Source organism: Brachyistius frenatus, unplaced genomic scaffold (genome assembly GCF_029030835.1).
Source record: "Brachyistius frenatus isolate BFR_SWC_R1_liver_20210118 unplaced genomic scaffold, ASM2903083v1 Contig_2, whole genome shotgun sequence".
NCBI lineage: Eukaryota > Metazoa > Chordata > Actinopteri > Embiotocidae > Brachyistius > Brachyistius frenatus.
The window spans coordinates 1,749,467-1,767,923 of NW_027210601.1; the positions used below are offsets into that span (position 1 = coordinate 1,749,467).

General features: G+C 39.6%; 2 protein-coding genes across 2 annotated transcripts; one reads left to right on the forward strand and one right to left on the reverse strand.

Moving 5' to 3' along the window:
* Positions 1-812: 812 nt before the first annotated feature.
* Positions 813-8,030, reverse strand: tmem268 (transmembrane protein 268). Its single transcript, XM_069699600.1, has 9 exons — positions 7,980-8,030; positions 6,440-6,575; positions 5,836-5,930; positions 5,503-5,610; positions 5,092-5,244; positions 4,898-5,008; positions 4,481-4,570; positions 4,050-4,253; positions 813-3,143 (listed from the first exon to the last, which is right to left on the reverse strand). The coding sequence occupies exons 1-9, from the start codon at positions 8,028-8,030 to the stop codon at positions 2,976-2,978; spliced, it is 1,116 nt and encodes a 371-aa protein (XP_069555701.1). The 3' UTR covers positions 813-2,975.
* A 2,993-nt stretch (positions 8,031-11,023) lies between these two features.
* On the forward strand, positions 11,024-17,501 carry neu1 (neuraminidase 1). Its single transcript, XM_069692580.1, has 6 exons — positions 11,024-11,301; positions 11,755-11,944; positions 12,464-12,726; positions 14,015-14,197; positions 15,005-15,224; positions 16,297-17,501. The coding sequence occupies exons 1-6, from the start codon at positions 11,212-11,214 to the stop codon at positions 16,515-16,517; spliced, it is 1,167 nt and encodes a 388-aa protein (XP_069548681.1). The 5' UTR covers positions 11,024-11,211; the 3' UTR covers positions 16,518-17,501.
* The last annotated feature ends 956 nt before the right edge of the window (positions 17,502-18,457 follow it).

The window sequence follows — 18,457 nt, forward strand, 5'->3', positions numbered from 1 at the left end:
GGTCTGTTTTTCACCTCTCCATCCTCCCAGTCTCTGTGGCATCTCCTCTCTCTCCCTCATCACTGAGATGCTATTTATAGTTGCCCCGGTTTTCTCCCTCTCCGTCTCTTTTTCCTCTCTCTGTCAGAATATGAACTACAGTATCTCCCACTATCTTCTGTTGAATCACAGGAGGTCTTGCAGGTTGTTTTTTTTCTGCAGCTGCTGATTTTTCGGCACCAAAATTATCCCCCTTTACCATGCTACAATGCGCATAACCACTTTAAGCATGTTAAATCAGACTTTAGAGCCTTATATGTCTTTTTTTCCTCAAATATAATGAGCAACGCATGAATTACAATTTGTTTTCATACACGCATTCATGAAGAAAATACATCCTAATAACTTGATTTTGCCTTTAGTGCCACCACGAGAGTGACATTTGTGGTTGTGAGTGAAATAACTCAACAACCACTGGACTAATTTTCATGAACGTTGGTCCACACGTCCATGCTCCTATATGATCTATTATCTATTATTTACTGCCTTCATTAGGTCAAAATGTCAATTTGTACAATTGGGTTTCTGCCCAAATACCTGCAAAACGAATCACTTTCAATGGAGCAAATGTTAGCGTGCATGGTAAACGTTTACCTGCTCAACATCAGCTGTGAACGTTGTTGTGAGCATGTTAGCGGGCACATTCAGCTGTGTTCTTCACTTGGCAGTAAACTCTCTCTTTCTTGCGTCCTCTTCTCTACATTTGTGTCACATAAAGAACAATATGTCTTCCCATTTCAGCTTATATTGTACAAACCCAAACTTCATAAAGCTGCAACGCAAGGCAAGGCAAGTTCATTTGTATAGCAAATTTCAACAACAAGGCAATTCAAAGTGCTTCACATAAAACCATTAAAATCATCAAAACATAAGACAAAAGAAAGGGAAATTTAAAAACAATTAAGAACATTGATTGAAACATTAATAACCGTCATTAAAACATTAAAAAAGCTAAAAATTTCATAAAAGTTGCAGAGCAGTTTAAGAAATAAAATACAGTAGCGAAATGCAGAAATACAGGAAATTGATCAACATCCTTGAATCTGTTTCAATTAAAGGCAGCAGCAAACAGAAAAGGCCGTTTTGAATTGTACAACAGTAAATCTGTTCTGTTGTTATGGCTCTTATTAACTCTTTAAATTACAGTTTTGATTAAACACAAGTAAAAACATGTCTTTAGATATCTCTCAGTCCTTGTGATGAGGATAAGGAAACTTATTGTAATTCAAAATCCCCCACTGATTGATCAGTTTGTCATGACAGAGATGGAAACTGCAACTTTACTTGTTGGCGGAGGCATACGATTCTCTTTCTATATTAAATGTGAAGCTGTTTGGGTTGCACATTGTGTCTGAGAAGTGCTGCTTAGTTTTCAAATGATTTACTGTTAGCAGCTACATCATCTTTCCCATTCATTTGGTTGTTGTTGTGGCCAGCCTGTGAATATAAGTCTAACATCCCTTCTCTTTCAGCTCGGTTTTTGGTCTCTACCAACTCCCGAGGAGAATATTTGGCTCTTTAGCTTCTGAATACTCCACTTTGCTCACCAGCTGATGCCAAATGTGTCTGTGTGTCTGAAAGCGACCCAATGAGAGCTGTGACAGTGAAACAATGAGCTGGAAGTCCCTGTAAATCTGCAGAAAACTGAAGGGAGCAGCAAATAATTCTCATAGATTAGCTTTCACATTATTTAACACACTTTTTTTTTATTCAGATGTGGATTAATGCCTCTATGAATAATATTATAAGGTGTCCATCCACAGAAAAGAGGTTGGAGGGGAAAAGGTGGGAGCCGATCCAGCTTGTGTGTGCAGGATCACAGATGGCCATTTAGCCTCCTGAGGAGAGCCAGCGTCTCTGAGATCGTTTAACTTGGCCTCACGCTGCACGCCTTGCTCCTCCATCACACGGCTCCACCTTCCCCTGGGTTGGCCACGCTGTGTGTGTTTGTGTCATCCCGCTGCTCCCTCGGTGGGCTGTCATCTCAGACGCAGCATCAGGACTGATGGGTGATCTCTGGTAATATTTCTGGAGGCTGGGAGGTAAGCTCGGCCTCCTGCAAACACGAGTGTGTGGACTCACATAGAACCAAAAACAAAACAATGATTGGTGTAAAATCCCTTTCAGCACACAAGCTTGCATTAAGGGGATTCATTTTTTTCCCTTCATACTTCTTGTTTTTGTCAACAAATCGCTCGTCAATCTTCCAAAAATGATCGGATGAAGTGGGAAATATTCCTTTACAGGTAAGTTAAAAAAAATGTCAAGTTCTTTTGTGTGCTTGAAAATGTTTGTGCTTTCAAACAGTGTATAAAGTTATAGTTTGGAATAGTTGTCAAATAAACTAAGTTCTATATTGTGGAAATGTAGTGTCATTGTCCTCCTTGAAAACTACTGAAGAAAACTCCTAAAGTAAATTTATTTCCACCCCTGACTAAAATATACAAACCACTAACACATATACCGTTGAGTCTACTGCAAATTAAATTAAAAGAATCTATATTTATTATGAGTGCAAATAATTTAAACAGCAGCACCCAGTAAGCAGTAACTATTGTTGTGATTGTCGTGTATACAAGAGTATAAATATTGTTTTACAGCAGCTGGACGGACCTGTGTACTCCGTGTAACAGCGTTTGGCAGCGTGCAAATGACCAAACATCCAGGTGGTGCAAACACAGCGCTGGCAGTAAAACAGCAGTGAAGGTACAGCAGCTCAGGCTGCACAGACAAACTTAGAAAAAAACAAAACAGGGAAATGAAGAAGCTCCAAACGAGTCCTTCATTGAATCAAAATGTCCTTAATCCACAGTAGTTCAGGAGAAAATTGCTCCTGCTGATCATTTTGTCTGTTCAACAGCCTTCAAAACTCTTTAAACAAACTTTTATTCCTCCAGTTCTGTGTTCCAGGTTCTTGGTTTGCAAAATGACGGCTGTTATTGAAGGATCTTCTTTTTGATGTACTGGCAGAGGCAGAGGGGGGCGGTGGTGCAGTGATTCCTGTGGGGTCGCAGGCGGGGGTGTGATGGTCCTGGCAGCCTCTCAGACACTAGCAGCTTCACGTAAGCTGCACTGTAGGTCATCAGAAGCTGGTAGGCTTTGGTCTGCAAAGAAAGGAGACAAAGAGACACTCATATTTACCTGCGAAGAAATGTTAATTTATTATTGGTGGGAATCAAACTACCCAAATGTGATCTGGGATGAAAAGCTGTTAGCCTCTTTCTGCAGTGTGTATGCCAGTGTTTACAGTTTGTTTACATGTGAAATGAGGTGTTCATTAACCAAAATAAAGATCTGTATCTGCAAATGCAGCTCTAAGAATTGTAAATATCTTACAAGTCAAATGTTTGAAACTAGACATTTATAAATGCTTCTGTTGTTCTGTAACATGTCAAAACATTTTCCAACCATCTCATCTGTTTTTATTACCACCAGGTGCACCATTAAAGGCTGTAAAAATCTCTTTCAATAGTTTTCAGTCTGAATATGTGCAATTAAAAGGTTTAATTAGATAACAAATAGTTTTATTGCCATCTGTTCAGCTCCAAGATGAAGGTTCCTGCTTGCCGACCAAAGATGCAAAGCAACAGTGTCTAAATTTGGTATTAATCAGCTGATATTAATCAATTTACATTAAAAAAAAAATTGTCACAGACATTATGATAAAGATATGATTTCTACAGTTAAATAATATGTTGTTATTAACACAAAATATTAGATAACAATACAATTTGAACAGTAATCTTAACTGGAAATGTATCTGCTATAGATAAACACAAACAAATGTATATTTGACTTGAATTAAAGAAATTCAACTACTATTTTGTTTTTAACTTTAAAGACTCAAATAAAGATGCATTAATTAATTTGGACTTATTCCAAAATCAATACATCTGCAATTAACCAATATTTTTGATATCTTGGTCGGGCTCTGCTGCAGATGTGATTGGTGTGGGTCAGTCAGTTTGACATGCTCTGCCACACCCCGAGGCAATGATGCTTTCTCTCACCTGAGCAGGTAACGATGCATCTGGGATGAGGCTGTAGTTGGTGGTGACTTTGGTGGATGACGTAGTGCTGCCTGCATCCTCATTTCTCAGAAGAGGCCTCTGTTCATCCAGGTCCTGCTCCACATCTGACCCACAGGCCTCGGGGTTGACGGCCGGGACCTCGGTCACCAGGACCAGATGGGACATTTTGCTCTTCAGTTTTTTCTGATGAAAAAGGAAACTGAATTGATCATTTAAACTTCATCCACATTACGCAAGTTCAAACTAGTGAAAGATTACATTTCCAGTTTGTCCACAGATAAATATCCTTCTTGGAGCACCTGGAATCATGTTTCTATTGATCTGGAGGGAGAGCAAACCCGGGAGCACCAGAAAAATCGATGGAACAGCAGGAGAACAAACAGAGCGACAGATGCACTCGACTCTCTCACCTGGGTGTCGGTCGTCGCAGAGCTGCGCTCCTCTAAAGTTTCAGTCAGTGTCCTCAGACAGGGGGACATGTCCCAATACACAAAGTACAACTGCAGAGAGATACAGAGAAGCAAACACAGCAGTGTTAGTGACTGCTAAAGCACAAAGTGGTCCATTTCTTCTTAATTACTGATGTACAAGCCTGCAAATCACCACCAAGGAACATTTGAGTGTGTTGTTCTCCCTAATGTGTTGTTGTTTTGTTTCCAATAAGATGTCAGGTGGAAAAAAATTAACTGAGAAACAGCTGCAGGAGACTAACAGCTGTACATCAGCCTGAACAGTATGAACCAATACAGACAAATGCATCATATGAAGAAGTTACTTGTACTTTTGTCACATATGTAACCTCATATTCTCTTTTTTAGGAGACCAACCTGAGTGTTTCCAGTGCAGTTCTGCACCCAGTCAGCCACGCCCACCAGCAACTTGTGTCTCTCCATCCTCTCGTTCACCTGGACCAACCGAATGTCCAGATTCACGTTGATCTGAAACAGAAACAGTTTGACAATCAGTCATTTCAAAATCCAAACTCAAATGTAGGATCAACAGGACAGCAGTTATGACTGACCTCCTTGTTGCTGTGGTGAAGGACAAAGATGACGGCAGTGGTGAAGAGGATGGAGACCAGGCTGACAGACAGACAGAGCACCCAGTAGTCACGGACAGTGATGTAGAGATGGAGGGTGGAGAACACTGCGCACCACACCACCATATACAGCACCTGGTGGAGGAGACGTTTTAAGCATGACACCAAACCAGGAAATATTCGGAGGGACAGCTGATGACTATTTAGTTAGAAATAAAGACTGATACGAAGTCTTTTCTTATAGCATACAAATTGTCAGTGGTGGAAGAGGTATGTACTACACTACTTTAAAAATACTTGATTATAAGTAAAAGTTTTGCATTCAGAATACTACTAAAGAAAAACTATGAATGTATAATCAGGAAAGGTATACTGGATAATGTACGATCATACCGGTGCCATTATAAAATGGAAGAAAGCGGAGTTGAAAACCATGTATCTCCTGACTGAGGGGACATCCAGAGCTGTGATCAGTGGAGCCTCCATGTCACTTTCTGGAATCTACCACGAGAAAAAAACACGAGACAAATTCAAATGTATGAAAACAGAGTATGATGTCATTGAGTGATACAGATCTGAGTTTTGCAGTCCGACTGTTTGGTGTGTGTGTGTGTGTGTGTGTGTGTGTGTGTGTGTGTGTGTGTGTGTGTGTGTGTGTGTGTGTGTGTGTGTGTGTGTGTGTGTGTGTGTGTGTGTGTGTGTGTGTGTGTGTGTGTGTGTGTTAACCTGGAAGCCATCCCTCTCTAGTTTGGCGCGGCACAGCGTCAGATCAAAGGAGGGGTTAAATGTTGAACAGTTTGGCATTGCCACAACACACTGACCTGTGAGGTATGAAATGAATATAAAAATCAACAGTATATGACAGCTTTGAATGGGTCTGTGTTTAGAAACAAAGTATTGAGTACATTAGCAGTTATTAAATATCGCTCCACACCTGCTGAGTCAGCCATTACAAACCTCATCTTACCCAAACACAACTTTATTTCAAATTCTAGTGCTGTTTCCAAAAGTAGCAAAAAAGTGTAGCTGAACTTTTGAGGTAATGTGCATAACATTATGCAAAATTTATGTAAATGTCATACAGCTGGAGCCCATACAGATCATGAATAATATCTAACCATGTGGAAAAAGTAGATTTTTTTTTTTTTTCCAACCACAGTTGCTTAAATTAAAATATAAGGTGGAAACAAAGTGTTTAGAGGCTAAGGGACCTCCCTTTTATTCTGAATACAAAAAATAAACACAAAAATATGACACTCCGAGACTTGATAAATAAAGAGTTTTTTTGTTGTACAATTATTTGTAATCTAAAGTATAAAGAAGCAGTCACCGTTTGACCAGTTGGGTCCATTGTTGTGGACCTCTGGCTGAGCTTTGGCTTGTCTGATCTGAACATCCACCTCACGTTCCTCCGTCTCATGGCAAATGGCGTTTATGTCCTCCATCATCTCAGAGGTCACCACGACCTACAAGGAGAAAAACAGGGCATAACTCAAATTGATGAAGTTAATCAGCTGCTATCTTGTATGAAATAGCTAAACAGGAACATTTTATTTTTTCTGGCACTGTCAGGATTCCTGTCTGCTCCTACTGTTTGCTCCTCTGTTTTCTCCTCAATCACTTCTCATGTTTTTTTGTCTTTCCCCTGTCTGTTTGTTATTGTGTCCCCATGTGTTCTGTGTCCTCCTCTCCTTGCCTCCTGTCACCTCCCATGGCCATGCCCCTCACCGGTCTCAGCAGCTGCTACCACTCTTCCCAATCACCACCTGCTGATTCCACTGATCACCTCACCAGACTCTATCTGCCCTGCCCCTGCAGTCATCGGGTGTCGGTCCATACTGAGATTTCCTGCCGGTCACTGCCGGTCATCCGTCCGTCCTGCTCCAATACAGGTACCCTGTTGCTGCTTCCAGTCTGTGCGATCAGTCAGTGCTCCCAATCTCGGCTGATAGCCAAAGGTAAGCAGGGTCGGGCCTGGTTAGTACTTGGATGGGAGACCACCTGGGAATACCAGGTGCTGCAGAACTACCAGTCGGAGCCAGTGAGTCTGACTGTCCGTCCGTCCCCGATCCTGCTCCAGTACCAGCCGGACAACACTCCTGCCAGCTGTCCCGCCAGCTGTCCTATCCGCTGTCCTACCAGGTGTCCTGCCAGCTTCGCCTTCCCGGTGCAAGTCGGTTGAGTTGCCCTCCCGACTCGGGAGGAAATAGACTGTAGGTACCGCCTGTGTCTCAATAAAGATTGTGTTTTGAACTTGTTCTCGAGCCTGTGTGCCTGCGTTTGGGTCCTGTTACACCTCACCTCATAACAGGCACAGAATGACTGAAAAACTGCACTTTTAAAAGATACTCTGGTTTATGTAACGGTAAATTCATACAATTTGCAATTACACCAGGAAGAATGCGTCACAAATGAAACTGATAAGGTGCAAGATGTACAGAGGGAGAATATTATAATGTGCAGGAAGTTGACATCTGATTACTGAGGAACAAAGCTGCTAAGTAAGAATTTAGAAGACCTTATAAGGCAGCACATCAAAGTCTGCCCCGTACATTTATTTATTGCTACCTAACACCATGATCCCTAATCAGAGATACTTTAGTTAGCTGAAAGTAATGTATGAAGAGTTGAATTATGCTAGGATTAGGCTATGTATTATGGAAATAACTAAAAGTGGAGGATAAACTGCTGAAATATGTGGATATGTCTTGTAAATGGTTGAAAATTCCAGCTTCTGCCACTCTAAGTACGCCTATTAAAACTTGTCCAAAACCTACAAACTGCCAAAATATAAAGATGTAATTATATGCACCTTTGTGTAATTAACAGTTTTAAATAACATCCGGTTTAATCCATTCATAAGCACGTACTTTGAACACCCAAGCTGTTGCTGCTCCTCTGACAGGGCTGTGGGAAACCATTCCTAACAGACTAGTCACGCTTCAAAAAGCTGAACGTTCCTGCCAGACGAGTGTAATCTCTTTGTAAAAAGCCCCACAGAAAGGCCACAGCATTTATCTCTGATAAACATGTTTACCATTAACTTGAAATGCAACCGGTCTGAAAGCCTGCAGGAAACCCACTTCTGCTTTCAAGGCTCAGCGCCTTTGCTGACATGATGATACTATCATAATGATACTGTAACAGTAACTGCTTAAACAAGCAGAATTAATTCTCTCTTAATGGAAAGATCAAGTCTAGAGGAAAATACTTTTGTGCATCTATATTTTCTACACATTTATTATATTGTTATATATTTACAGTTGTATCTGTATTGTCTTTACTGCAAAATGAACAAATTCATATGTTTTATGATGGCAGAGTATGGTGTCTGTTAATAGAAGAAGTAGCTTTTGTTGATATTGGTCAAAGAAAAGAAACAGGTTCAAACTAAATTCAACCAACGGACTAAACCGGCTCTCTCTAGGTCTATTTCCATCTCACTCTCTCGCTCGGCTGCCTCTGATGGAGACACATTTTACCACTGAAGTGTGAAAACTCAACCCTGCAGTCAGTTTGTCTACTTACAACCTCTCCCTTTCAACCCAGCCCCCCTCTATGCATTAATTTTCTCTCATTTCACTTCCTTTCTTGTAAATAATGTCACATGGGCACCTTAGCAATTTATCACTGTCTACTTTCACAGCACCTGCTGAAAAGGAGAAAAAACTACATCGCACAAGTGCAAGCAGAGGGCCATGAAGAAGCATCTTCAGTGTTTTGCTACCATAAGAACTATTATTGAATGTAAATGTGAGCTTAGATTATTTTCCGAAGCAAAATGTTATATCTTTTCATCTTTGTGGGTGAACAGAAGGCTGTGCGATGAGCAGGATGTCACTTACAATAAGACATCTCCAAAATGTTCAGCTCTTTTTGCAGTAGAAGAGTTCTCATTGGGCGTTCAGAGTTTACAAAATGGGACGCCGTGTCACATTTCTTTGTGTGCAAAAGTTCATTTACAACACTCGTGTTTTTGAAAGAGAAACCCAGAAGCAAAAAGCAACATAAATAACCCTAAAAAGGCAATTTGGACAAGATTAAACACATCCTACCTGCACTTCAGATAAAAGTCCATCATATTGACAAAGCTGTCATGGTTGTGTTCCTTTGTCATTCCTCTTGTTTCCAGGGAACATTTGTACTCATACGGTGCTTCCCTTTAAAGCAGAAGTCTTGAATACAGACTGAGGTATGTGTTACTTTCGTTCTCTCTCCGCTTCCCTCTGTCTCTCTTAGCTTGTGACTTGGATCAGCCCAGCCTCATGACTATAGGAATGTGGTTTGTGGTCCTCAACTCAACACAGACTGGACTAGAAAGAGGCTCAACAGCATTAATTCACCCATTTTTCATGTTTTAGGCCGATTTAAAAAAAAGCATTTTCTGACCTTGTTTTGATGCGTTTGTGTTTTTTGTCATATAGAATATAGACCTATTATAATATATATATTTTGGATGTATTATGATGCATGAAATGTTGGTACTTTTTTGGCATTCATGGAGAGTAGTCCGTTTGTTTGCATTGGCATCATGTTGCGGCTTTACTGGAACTGTTACACATTAACTCTTTGCTCAACATAACTCAAGTCCAAGAAGTCGGGCAGGGGCCATGCAAAGGATACCAATTTCTAGATTCATATTTTGGCTTATTATACTTCTGAAGACATGTAAGAGTTAAAGTTCAGGGCCCTGGAAAATTCCTAACTTTTATTTTGACCTATTTTCTCTTTTACTGTTTTTAGTTCTTACCTTTTTATCTGTTTTATGTGATTTGGATGTAATTTCCCTGTCAATTTATTTTTGAATTGATATTGGGGATGTAATATTCATGTACCAAATATACACTGGGCAGCCACAGCGCCCACTACACTGCACATTAAAAGTGCAAATCAGTGGGTAATTTTCATATTCTAACCTGAAACCTCATACTTATCACCAAATGCCTTAAAATACATGTAATATATTGTATAGTGTCAAACGACTGCCATGCCATACAAAATCTGGTGTTTTTGAACGAACGAAATGTGCGGTCTGCAGCTACATTACCTTGCTTTGAGAAAAAATGAAGCATTTTGGGAACATTTAATTAATTTTTTTAATTTTTTTTTTGATTGATGGTATTTCTGCCTTTATATAATGTGCATTGGAATATAAATGGGTTATTGCATTTTAATGGTATATATCTTAAACACTAGGCCACTTGGATGCTCCTCTTTTATGTTTTTTTTAATCATAGTCCCAAAAAAAATCCCCTCCAGACATTTTTTTAAAACATAAAAATACTGTACGACACGCTGAAGTGTAGCTTAATGTTGTGTGCTGTACAGGACCCTGGTGCTATGATGTTTGTGCTGTCTTTGGGATATTCTGCCCCAGTGTGGACAAATGTAGTAAGTGCATTTAACCTACTGTACGTTTATCGCTTTGGAAAATAATCCAAGAATCTGAAAATCAAATCCATAAGTAAATAAAAATGTACATGTTGGCAGCATTTATTCAGGCCTGCGTTAAAAACTTAACAAAGCTGATATAGATAATTTGCCTACTGATCCATTAGCTACTATGCTCATTTGAAAATGTCATGACACAATATGTGCAGGACGTGTATATATGTTATTTTCTATAACAAGATACAAGTTAAAATAGTTCAAAAACATTTCTACAAAGCTGTACAATTCAATACATTTCTAATGTCCATTCATTATAGCAAAACACCTGTATTAAAACTGTAAATGGCAGGTGCAATCAAAAAAGAAAATAATATAAAGGACGAGAACATAAAAAAAAGATATTAACAAAATTATCATTTAAACAAGACTAAATATAATTACGTCACGTTTCATCTAATATGATTAAGAAAAATGTACCTGTACAAAGTCAAAGTTTCCTCTTTTATTTTGGTGGATGACGGTAGTCATGTGACCGCCCACCTTGGTCATATGACCTACACGACGTGGACTTGCTGAGGAGAGCATTTCCGTCTCTGTTTCTTTTTTTGTTTTGTTTCTGTTTGGGTGGTTTTATTTCGACACTCGTCTCCTCACTTGCAGGTTAAGTGTGTGTCGGAGTGAAGAAGATAGTTTCAGGACGAGGATTTTAACATGGAAACAGGAAGCCGGCTCGCTGCACTGTCCTTACTGCTCTCCGCTGCAGTGTTGTCTCCCTGTGTTTGTGTCATCAGCCCTTTACAGGTACAGTAAACTGTCGTTAGCTGCTAAATATCACGTTATAGTACAGTATCTACAGAAGCTGTGCAGCGTGTGCACGACTGGTGAAGATTATTTAATTGAGGCTGTCAGAAGTGGTGATTTAACTTGGCTTTCTAAAAGTAGACTCTTTTTTTTTTTGTTGTTGTTGCAGCTAGTGTGTTTCTGTTATTTAGTCCATCCCTTGCATAATGATTTCTAAAATAAGCAAAATATTTGTTTAGCTTTAGCTTCCGTAGTCCTGCAGTTGAGCTTTGGGAACAGATTCTATGAGGTTCCTGAAAGGAAATTCAGATCACCTGACTGTGTGACCTGAGACCTGCTGATATTGCTCCTGCCCTAACTGGTTTTGCCTACAGAAGATGACCTTTTCCTGAGTCAGCCCATTTTATCATCTACTTCCTCTCTTCATTGTCTGTGCTCCTCTGTGCCGTCCAGATCAACCCGCTGGTGTATGAGGAGCAGCTGCTGTGGGTGAGCGGAGCCCAGGGCCAGGTGAACACCTACAGGATCCCGCTGCTCACCTTCACGCCCAAAGGAAGCCTACTGGCCTTTTCTGAAGGCAGGAAGTCGACGTCTGGTGATGTTGGTGCCAAATTCATTGCAATGCGGCGGTCCACAGACAAAGGCAGGGCCACGCTGAGACAGAATATCTCAGATTACAGTTTACAATCTTTTGTAAAGACACTGTAAAAGAAACTAAACGCGGAATGAAACACTCTAAAGACTGAAACAAATAGTTGTGTAGAAGAAAGGAAAAGTAGATGTCATCCCCTACTATGTGTATATTGTCGAACCTAATAGGTGCCATATAGGCATGCTAAAAAGGGTTAATTAAATGTTCAGCTCCATAATGAAAAAACTTAATAAAAAGTATATATAATCTAATATAGGTTCTAACAGAGGTTTGAAAAACTGATTCATTTTATTTCGTCAAACTTTTGTTCCCAATACAAGGAAAAAAAATCTAAACATTACAATTTCATAGCTCAGTATTAAAATGTGGATCTGATTAATACAGTGCTCTCAGTAAACCTATAGTTGGAGAAAACATGAATAATGAAAGGAATAAACCATAAAATCAATTTAAATCATGTGGAGGTCACAGTTTTTGTCTGATTCATGTCCTCCTCTGCCGTCCCTCCAGGATCCACCTGGTCCCCGACGGTCTTCATCGTCGATGACGGGATGAAGCCGGACGGCCTGAACCTGGGCGCCGTGGTGGTGGACGAGGAGGTGGGCTCAGTGATTCTCATCTACGCCATCTGCTTCCACCAGTACCTTTGCACCCCGGCCAGCACCATGATGGTGGAGAGCAGGGACGACGGCATCAACTGGACCCCGCCCAGGAACCTCTCGGTCCAGCTCGGAGTCAAGAACTTTGCTCCCGGGCCGGGCTTTGGGATCCAGGTGAGAGAGACGTTTTGTAACTGCAGAATGAACTAAATGACCTTTGTGCTGTATTGATATGATGGTGATTACAAGCTGCTGACCGCATGCCTAATGCTTTTTTTTTAAATAGTTTTATTTATTTTATGTTAGTTTTTGCCGACAACAAGATAAAGATTATTGAGCTGCGAGTGCCAATATTCAGTCTGTTTTTCTTCATTACTGAGACCAAATTAAGAAGTGAGAGCTGGTTTACTTCTTGTTTTTAGTTCATAAAGATAGTGTCAGTATAGCAGCTGAAAGTACAGCAGTTTGACAAAAGCATCTCATGGACATTAAAATGGATTTAATCACAGTCTGACACAATGTTCAGAATCATGTTTTTAGCAGTTTTTGTTCCCTGTAGAAGAGGTTTTGCCATCAGAAGTTTGACATTAGTTGTTTGGTCTTTTTTTTTTTTTTTTTTTTTTTTTCAAGGCCAGTTGATCTGTCCCCATACTGTGGACACATTTGTTTAAAAAAGGGAGTTTGATGTAAGCTTGTGACAAAACATGCTAACCTCAGACAAACTGATCCCACAAAGAGGAACAGCAATCATAAGCTGAAACTAACTCACAGGTATATGATGAACTTGAATGAACTGTAAGATCATTAGTAGAAAGTCTGTAAGTGTATTAAAAAAACAAAAGTTTTAATCCTTTAAGATATGCAGGGTGTGATATACCTGCATTTAGTTTTTGTCAGTATAAAAAATGAGGATCGGTTGTGTTTTTAAACATTGTTTGTGTTAACCCCTTAAACATGAAAAATGTAAACATCTGGGTTTTGAAATTGATGCCTCTCCTAATGTGAACCTTATTATATAGTATCGTGATATTTAAATGAATTGGACGCAAAGCTTTTTTAGCCCTCTTGGAACAAAAACGTTGTATTTGAAACAGACAGTAATGTTTGCTGCGATAGAGTCACTATCTAATCGAAGGGGAGTTGTACAGTTTAATTGTGCAAATATATCTGTTTCAGCCATTATGAGCTATTATGGAAATTATGTTGGATTACAGCACTATTTATAAAAATGTTATCCTGGGTATATTTTATGAGATGTTTGTGGTGATTATATTAATATTGTTCATTTTTAAACCTAATTTTTGTTGTTGTTGTTGTTTTTTTAATCAAGTAACACAACAGAAAGCAGTCATTCAGTATGCTTTCCTTATTTGTGTTGGCACCCATGCCACGTTTCATACTGAAAATATACTATTTAGCATCTTTCTCGGCGCTGTGTCTGATTGCATATTTTGCATTGCAGAAGCGCTACAGTCCGGCGAAGGGGAGGTTGGTGGTTTGCGGTCATGGAACGCTGGAGGGCGACGGGGTTTTCTGCATCCTGAGCGACGACCACGGACGCAACTGGTACAACGGTGCAGCGCTGAAGAGCATCCCGTACAACCAGAGGAAGAGAGCGCAGGACTTCAACCCTGACGAGTGCCAGGTACCTTCGCTGCCGTTCCACGATTGCGTCGGTTCTGACCGCACCCTATGGTCACGTCACAGTACAGGGGAGAGTTAATTGTGTGGTGTGTATCATACTACATTAGTGGCCAAAAGGAGTACCTCAACCTAAAGTTACTTAGTTCACTTAGGCGCCTTCTGCAGCCTTAAATATCAGGATAAAGCAGGAATGGCTGCCACAGCAATAAAGCATCAAAATGCCTTAAAAAACTTTAAAGAATATTTTACAACCTGCACATTTACTATAGGCTTCAGTCTTAGTGGTCTTTTTAAAGCCACTTTCCAGCAGCAGTTGGCAGGCATTTAGTGACTATGAGAATATATTTAGCTCCAAAAAAAATATCTGAAGAACCTTTTGTGCCTGTCCAGCACAAAAGCAAATTAGCAACTATTTGGTGGAAGAAAAGAAAAAAAAGTCAAACTTCTAGCAATTGAGAGAAGATTTGGTGTTTCTGGCGACAATTTAAAAAAAAAAAAAAAAAAAAAGCCTGGTTAGTTTAGTATCAGTTTATATTAGGCTTAATTTAGTTAGATGAACAGAAACTTGACTCTAAATAAAAGCTCATGCTGCACTGGGTCTTTGGCTGTGGTTTTCTGCCCTCAAGTGGACAAAAATAAAACATCCAGCTGCAATTCTAGTTTTTAAAAAAAAATGTTTTTATATCTGGCACCTTCATTACAGCGTTACCAAGGTGTCATAACTGATCAAACATCAGTGATTGTTGAAGACTCCAACCACTAACACCACAGACACCCTTCCCTCCCTCTCTGTCCCCCGACCCCGCAGCCGGTGGAGATGATGGACGGCAGCATCGTCATCAACGTGCGCAACCAGAACAACTACCACTGTCGGTGTCGCGTCGTGGTGAGCAGCCATGACGGCGGGTTGTCGCTGCCTGTAGATGATCTGTACTTCGACTACGCGCTGGTGGATCCCGTAGTCGCGGCCGGAGCTCTGCAGAAAGACGGAGTGCTCTACTTCACCAACCCCTCCAACGAGAACCACAGTAAGAACCGCCAATAAGTGTCACAATGTCTTCTTCTAAACTTTGTCACTCCTTGAGTACAAGTAAAAATACTCCTTTACAAATTAAAGGTCTGCATTTACAACTTTACTCGTGTAAAATATTATTAGCAAGATAAAGGTATTTGTTGTAGTATCTTAAAAATGATGTAACTGGAATATTTTAAAGTCACAGCTGGTTGAGGACTGGTGGGCTCTATAATCGAAAACACTGATCATGTGTTTTTTGTGTAAAAAGTATTAGTGATAAAAAAATATATAGTGGAGTAAAAAGTTGGCCTCTGAAAATATTCTGAAGCACAAGGAGGCTTGAAGTGGAAATACTTAAATACAATTACCACAAACTTGTACTTCAGTATAGTACTTCGTTACTCTCCACCACTGCTGATGCTTTCTTTCACACCAAAACAATCTCCAGTTATTTACCTGCAGACTTGAATTCCGGTTTATTTCAACCAGGTGTATTTTCCTTTAATGTTTCTGTTCTGGCTGTGTGGGTGACATTAACTTTGTGCTCTCGTCCTCTTTTGTAGAGATTTGGGGAAATGAGGAGTTGCATAGAACAGCATATAAATCTGTATAAAAGTGCGATCTCGGTGCCCGAATTTACCCGAATCGTTTGAAACATTTGTTTTTGAGTCTTTGCTTACATGTGTGAGGCTGACTTGTACTGAGAGAACGATCGCATATGATAGCCAGGTATCACGTAATACACCTGTCAGTCCAACAGAGGATACCGTGTCGGTGTCACACCTCACCACAGCGTGAAATGTACACACATGTATGATCAGGGTCGAAGAAAGGAGGAGGTCGTTTTGCAAAATACAAAAGTGCTAAACTCCGAGCAAGAAGAGTTGTTGTGGTTCGATGAACCAAGGATTCTCACCCAGGGGACCAGGGTCTGCCTAGCTGGGACAAAATGTAATGACACACTTTGGTGTCATACCTGGTTGCACATGACACCAGATTACTAATTAATTAACCAGAATTATCCTTTAAGGTCCATGTTAAAAAGATGAGTGGACAAACCAACTAACGTGCTGTATCCCCCTCAGGGGTGAACCTGACCTTACGATGGTCGCTGACAAACGGCTCGTCCTGGGTGAATAAAGCTGCCCAGATATGGGCGGGGCCAAGCGGCTACTCCTGCATCACGTCGTTGGTCAGCGGCTCTGCAGAGGACCGGAAGTACATCTTCGTCATCTATGAGAAGGGCCACAAGGACTACGACGAGACCGTGTCATTCGCCAAGATCCACCTGTATGGTGGCCAGTAGAGCACATGAGCAGGAGGCAAGGAGAAAGAGGTCAGGTGTGAGTAACGGTACAATCTAAATAGATTTAATTCAGCAGGATTCCTGTTTTGACCTCTCACCTTGTGTTTGTCAACCTGATTCACACCCTGAAGGGAAAAGGAAGAGGGATGAGGTTGTTTCCTCCAGTGACTTTCTCAGGAAGAAAAAGAGATTTCGTAAACTAATTATATGATTTTAAAAATGATTTAAATTAAGTATCTATTTTGTTGTGTTTCTTTGAGCAAATAATTGCACAGCCACAATGTTTTATTAGATTCCTGATTTAAGCGAGAAAATAATGAACGAGCAGGAGATATTGAAAAAAATAAATGGAAAGATTATTTTACAGACAAAGTACGCTCGTCTCCAACAATCATATTGTGATGTTAATATCGTCTGTTTGGAAAATTTAAATACAGAGCTTTGGGGTTTCATAAAATAAAAATGCAATATCGATTGTGATCACCTCTTGCGCTGATAATGTCAGTAATTACATGACATATTCACTGTACACTCAGATAAGTGGCCTGCTTTATATCGTGCTTGTAATTATAGTTAGGTTTTAATTTTTTTATTTGGGCTTTTAAAAAGAAACAAATGTGCCACGAATTCATGCTGATTGAAGTTTGTTCTGACTTTGGAAAACCAGCAATTGTGTCAAAAATGTAAATAGCCTTATGTTACAATGCTGTACATGGATCATGTCTTATATCTCCTGGTGGGTTTGAGTGGTTTCAGAAATTAATATTTTAAATTAGATGTATGTGTGAGTGAGAGAGTGAAGAGGTGTGCATAATGTAGCCTCTTTTGTACTTGTGCAGGGTATTGTTTTATTTTGTATTGCCCAGGATCTTGATTATATGTAGAATAACTAAATGATTCCCAGTAGTTGCATCCTGCTTTACTTGTCATGTCAGAGATGCTTTGGGCAAATAAATCTGAACCCGTCTCAGTCCTAAACACTGACTGATTGTTTTATTATTCTAAATCAAAAGGCACTGTAAGATCGACCATTGTTCCATGTCTGTAATTACAATAGAAGGGAAGACTTTGATTTAAACCAGAGTTGATGAAAAAGTACGTCAAATATGAACTTAATTTCAATGCCCCTGTGTCTTTTTCCTAAACATCTTTGATATAATGTAGTAAATGATGGTTCCAATGTGTGTGTTTCGACTTGAAAATATTATTTTGGAAGTTAAATAAAAACCAACCTCCTGATTATTATATTATTATTATTATTATTATAAACACGTGTAAAATCACTTTTTAGGTGCATTTTATGATCGAAAGGTGTTGTATAAATAAAAATGTATTATTATTATGAATACATGTGATCATCCGAGATAGATTCTCTTGCATCTCGGGGACAACAACGCTCTCTTTAACTTTTTATTCATTTGGCTTGTTTGCCAAAGAAAGCGGTTAAACTTTTTTTTTTTTTTTTTTTTCCCCACGTCGAAGTTGTAACACGTATTTAAGCGTGCTGCTTATTTTTTATTTTTAAAAAAAAAACAAAATTGCGGGCTCATACATTAAAAGGACAACAGTCGGAAGGCATTTCGACCGAAACACGTGTCGCACGCTTCCTGCACCGTTGAAGGTCCCCCAAACGGCTCCCATCGCTCGGTTCCGACCAGTAGCCGTTGACGGCTCTTCAGGTGACGGATCGAGTCCACAGTATTTAACACTTTTTCTTTCACCCCCTCCCTCTTCCTCCTCCTCTCCTTTTTTTTTTTAATTTATTTTTTTTAATTTTTTTTTTAATTAATTAATTTATTTTTTGAAAGAAAGAAAAAGAAAAACCGAACAACCTTTTTTTTTTTTTTTTTTTTTTTTTCGTTTCCTCTAAGGTAAATTCACTCCGGAGACTTTTTTTTTTTTTTTTTTTAACTTTTATTTATTTATTTTTTTCTGTTTTT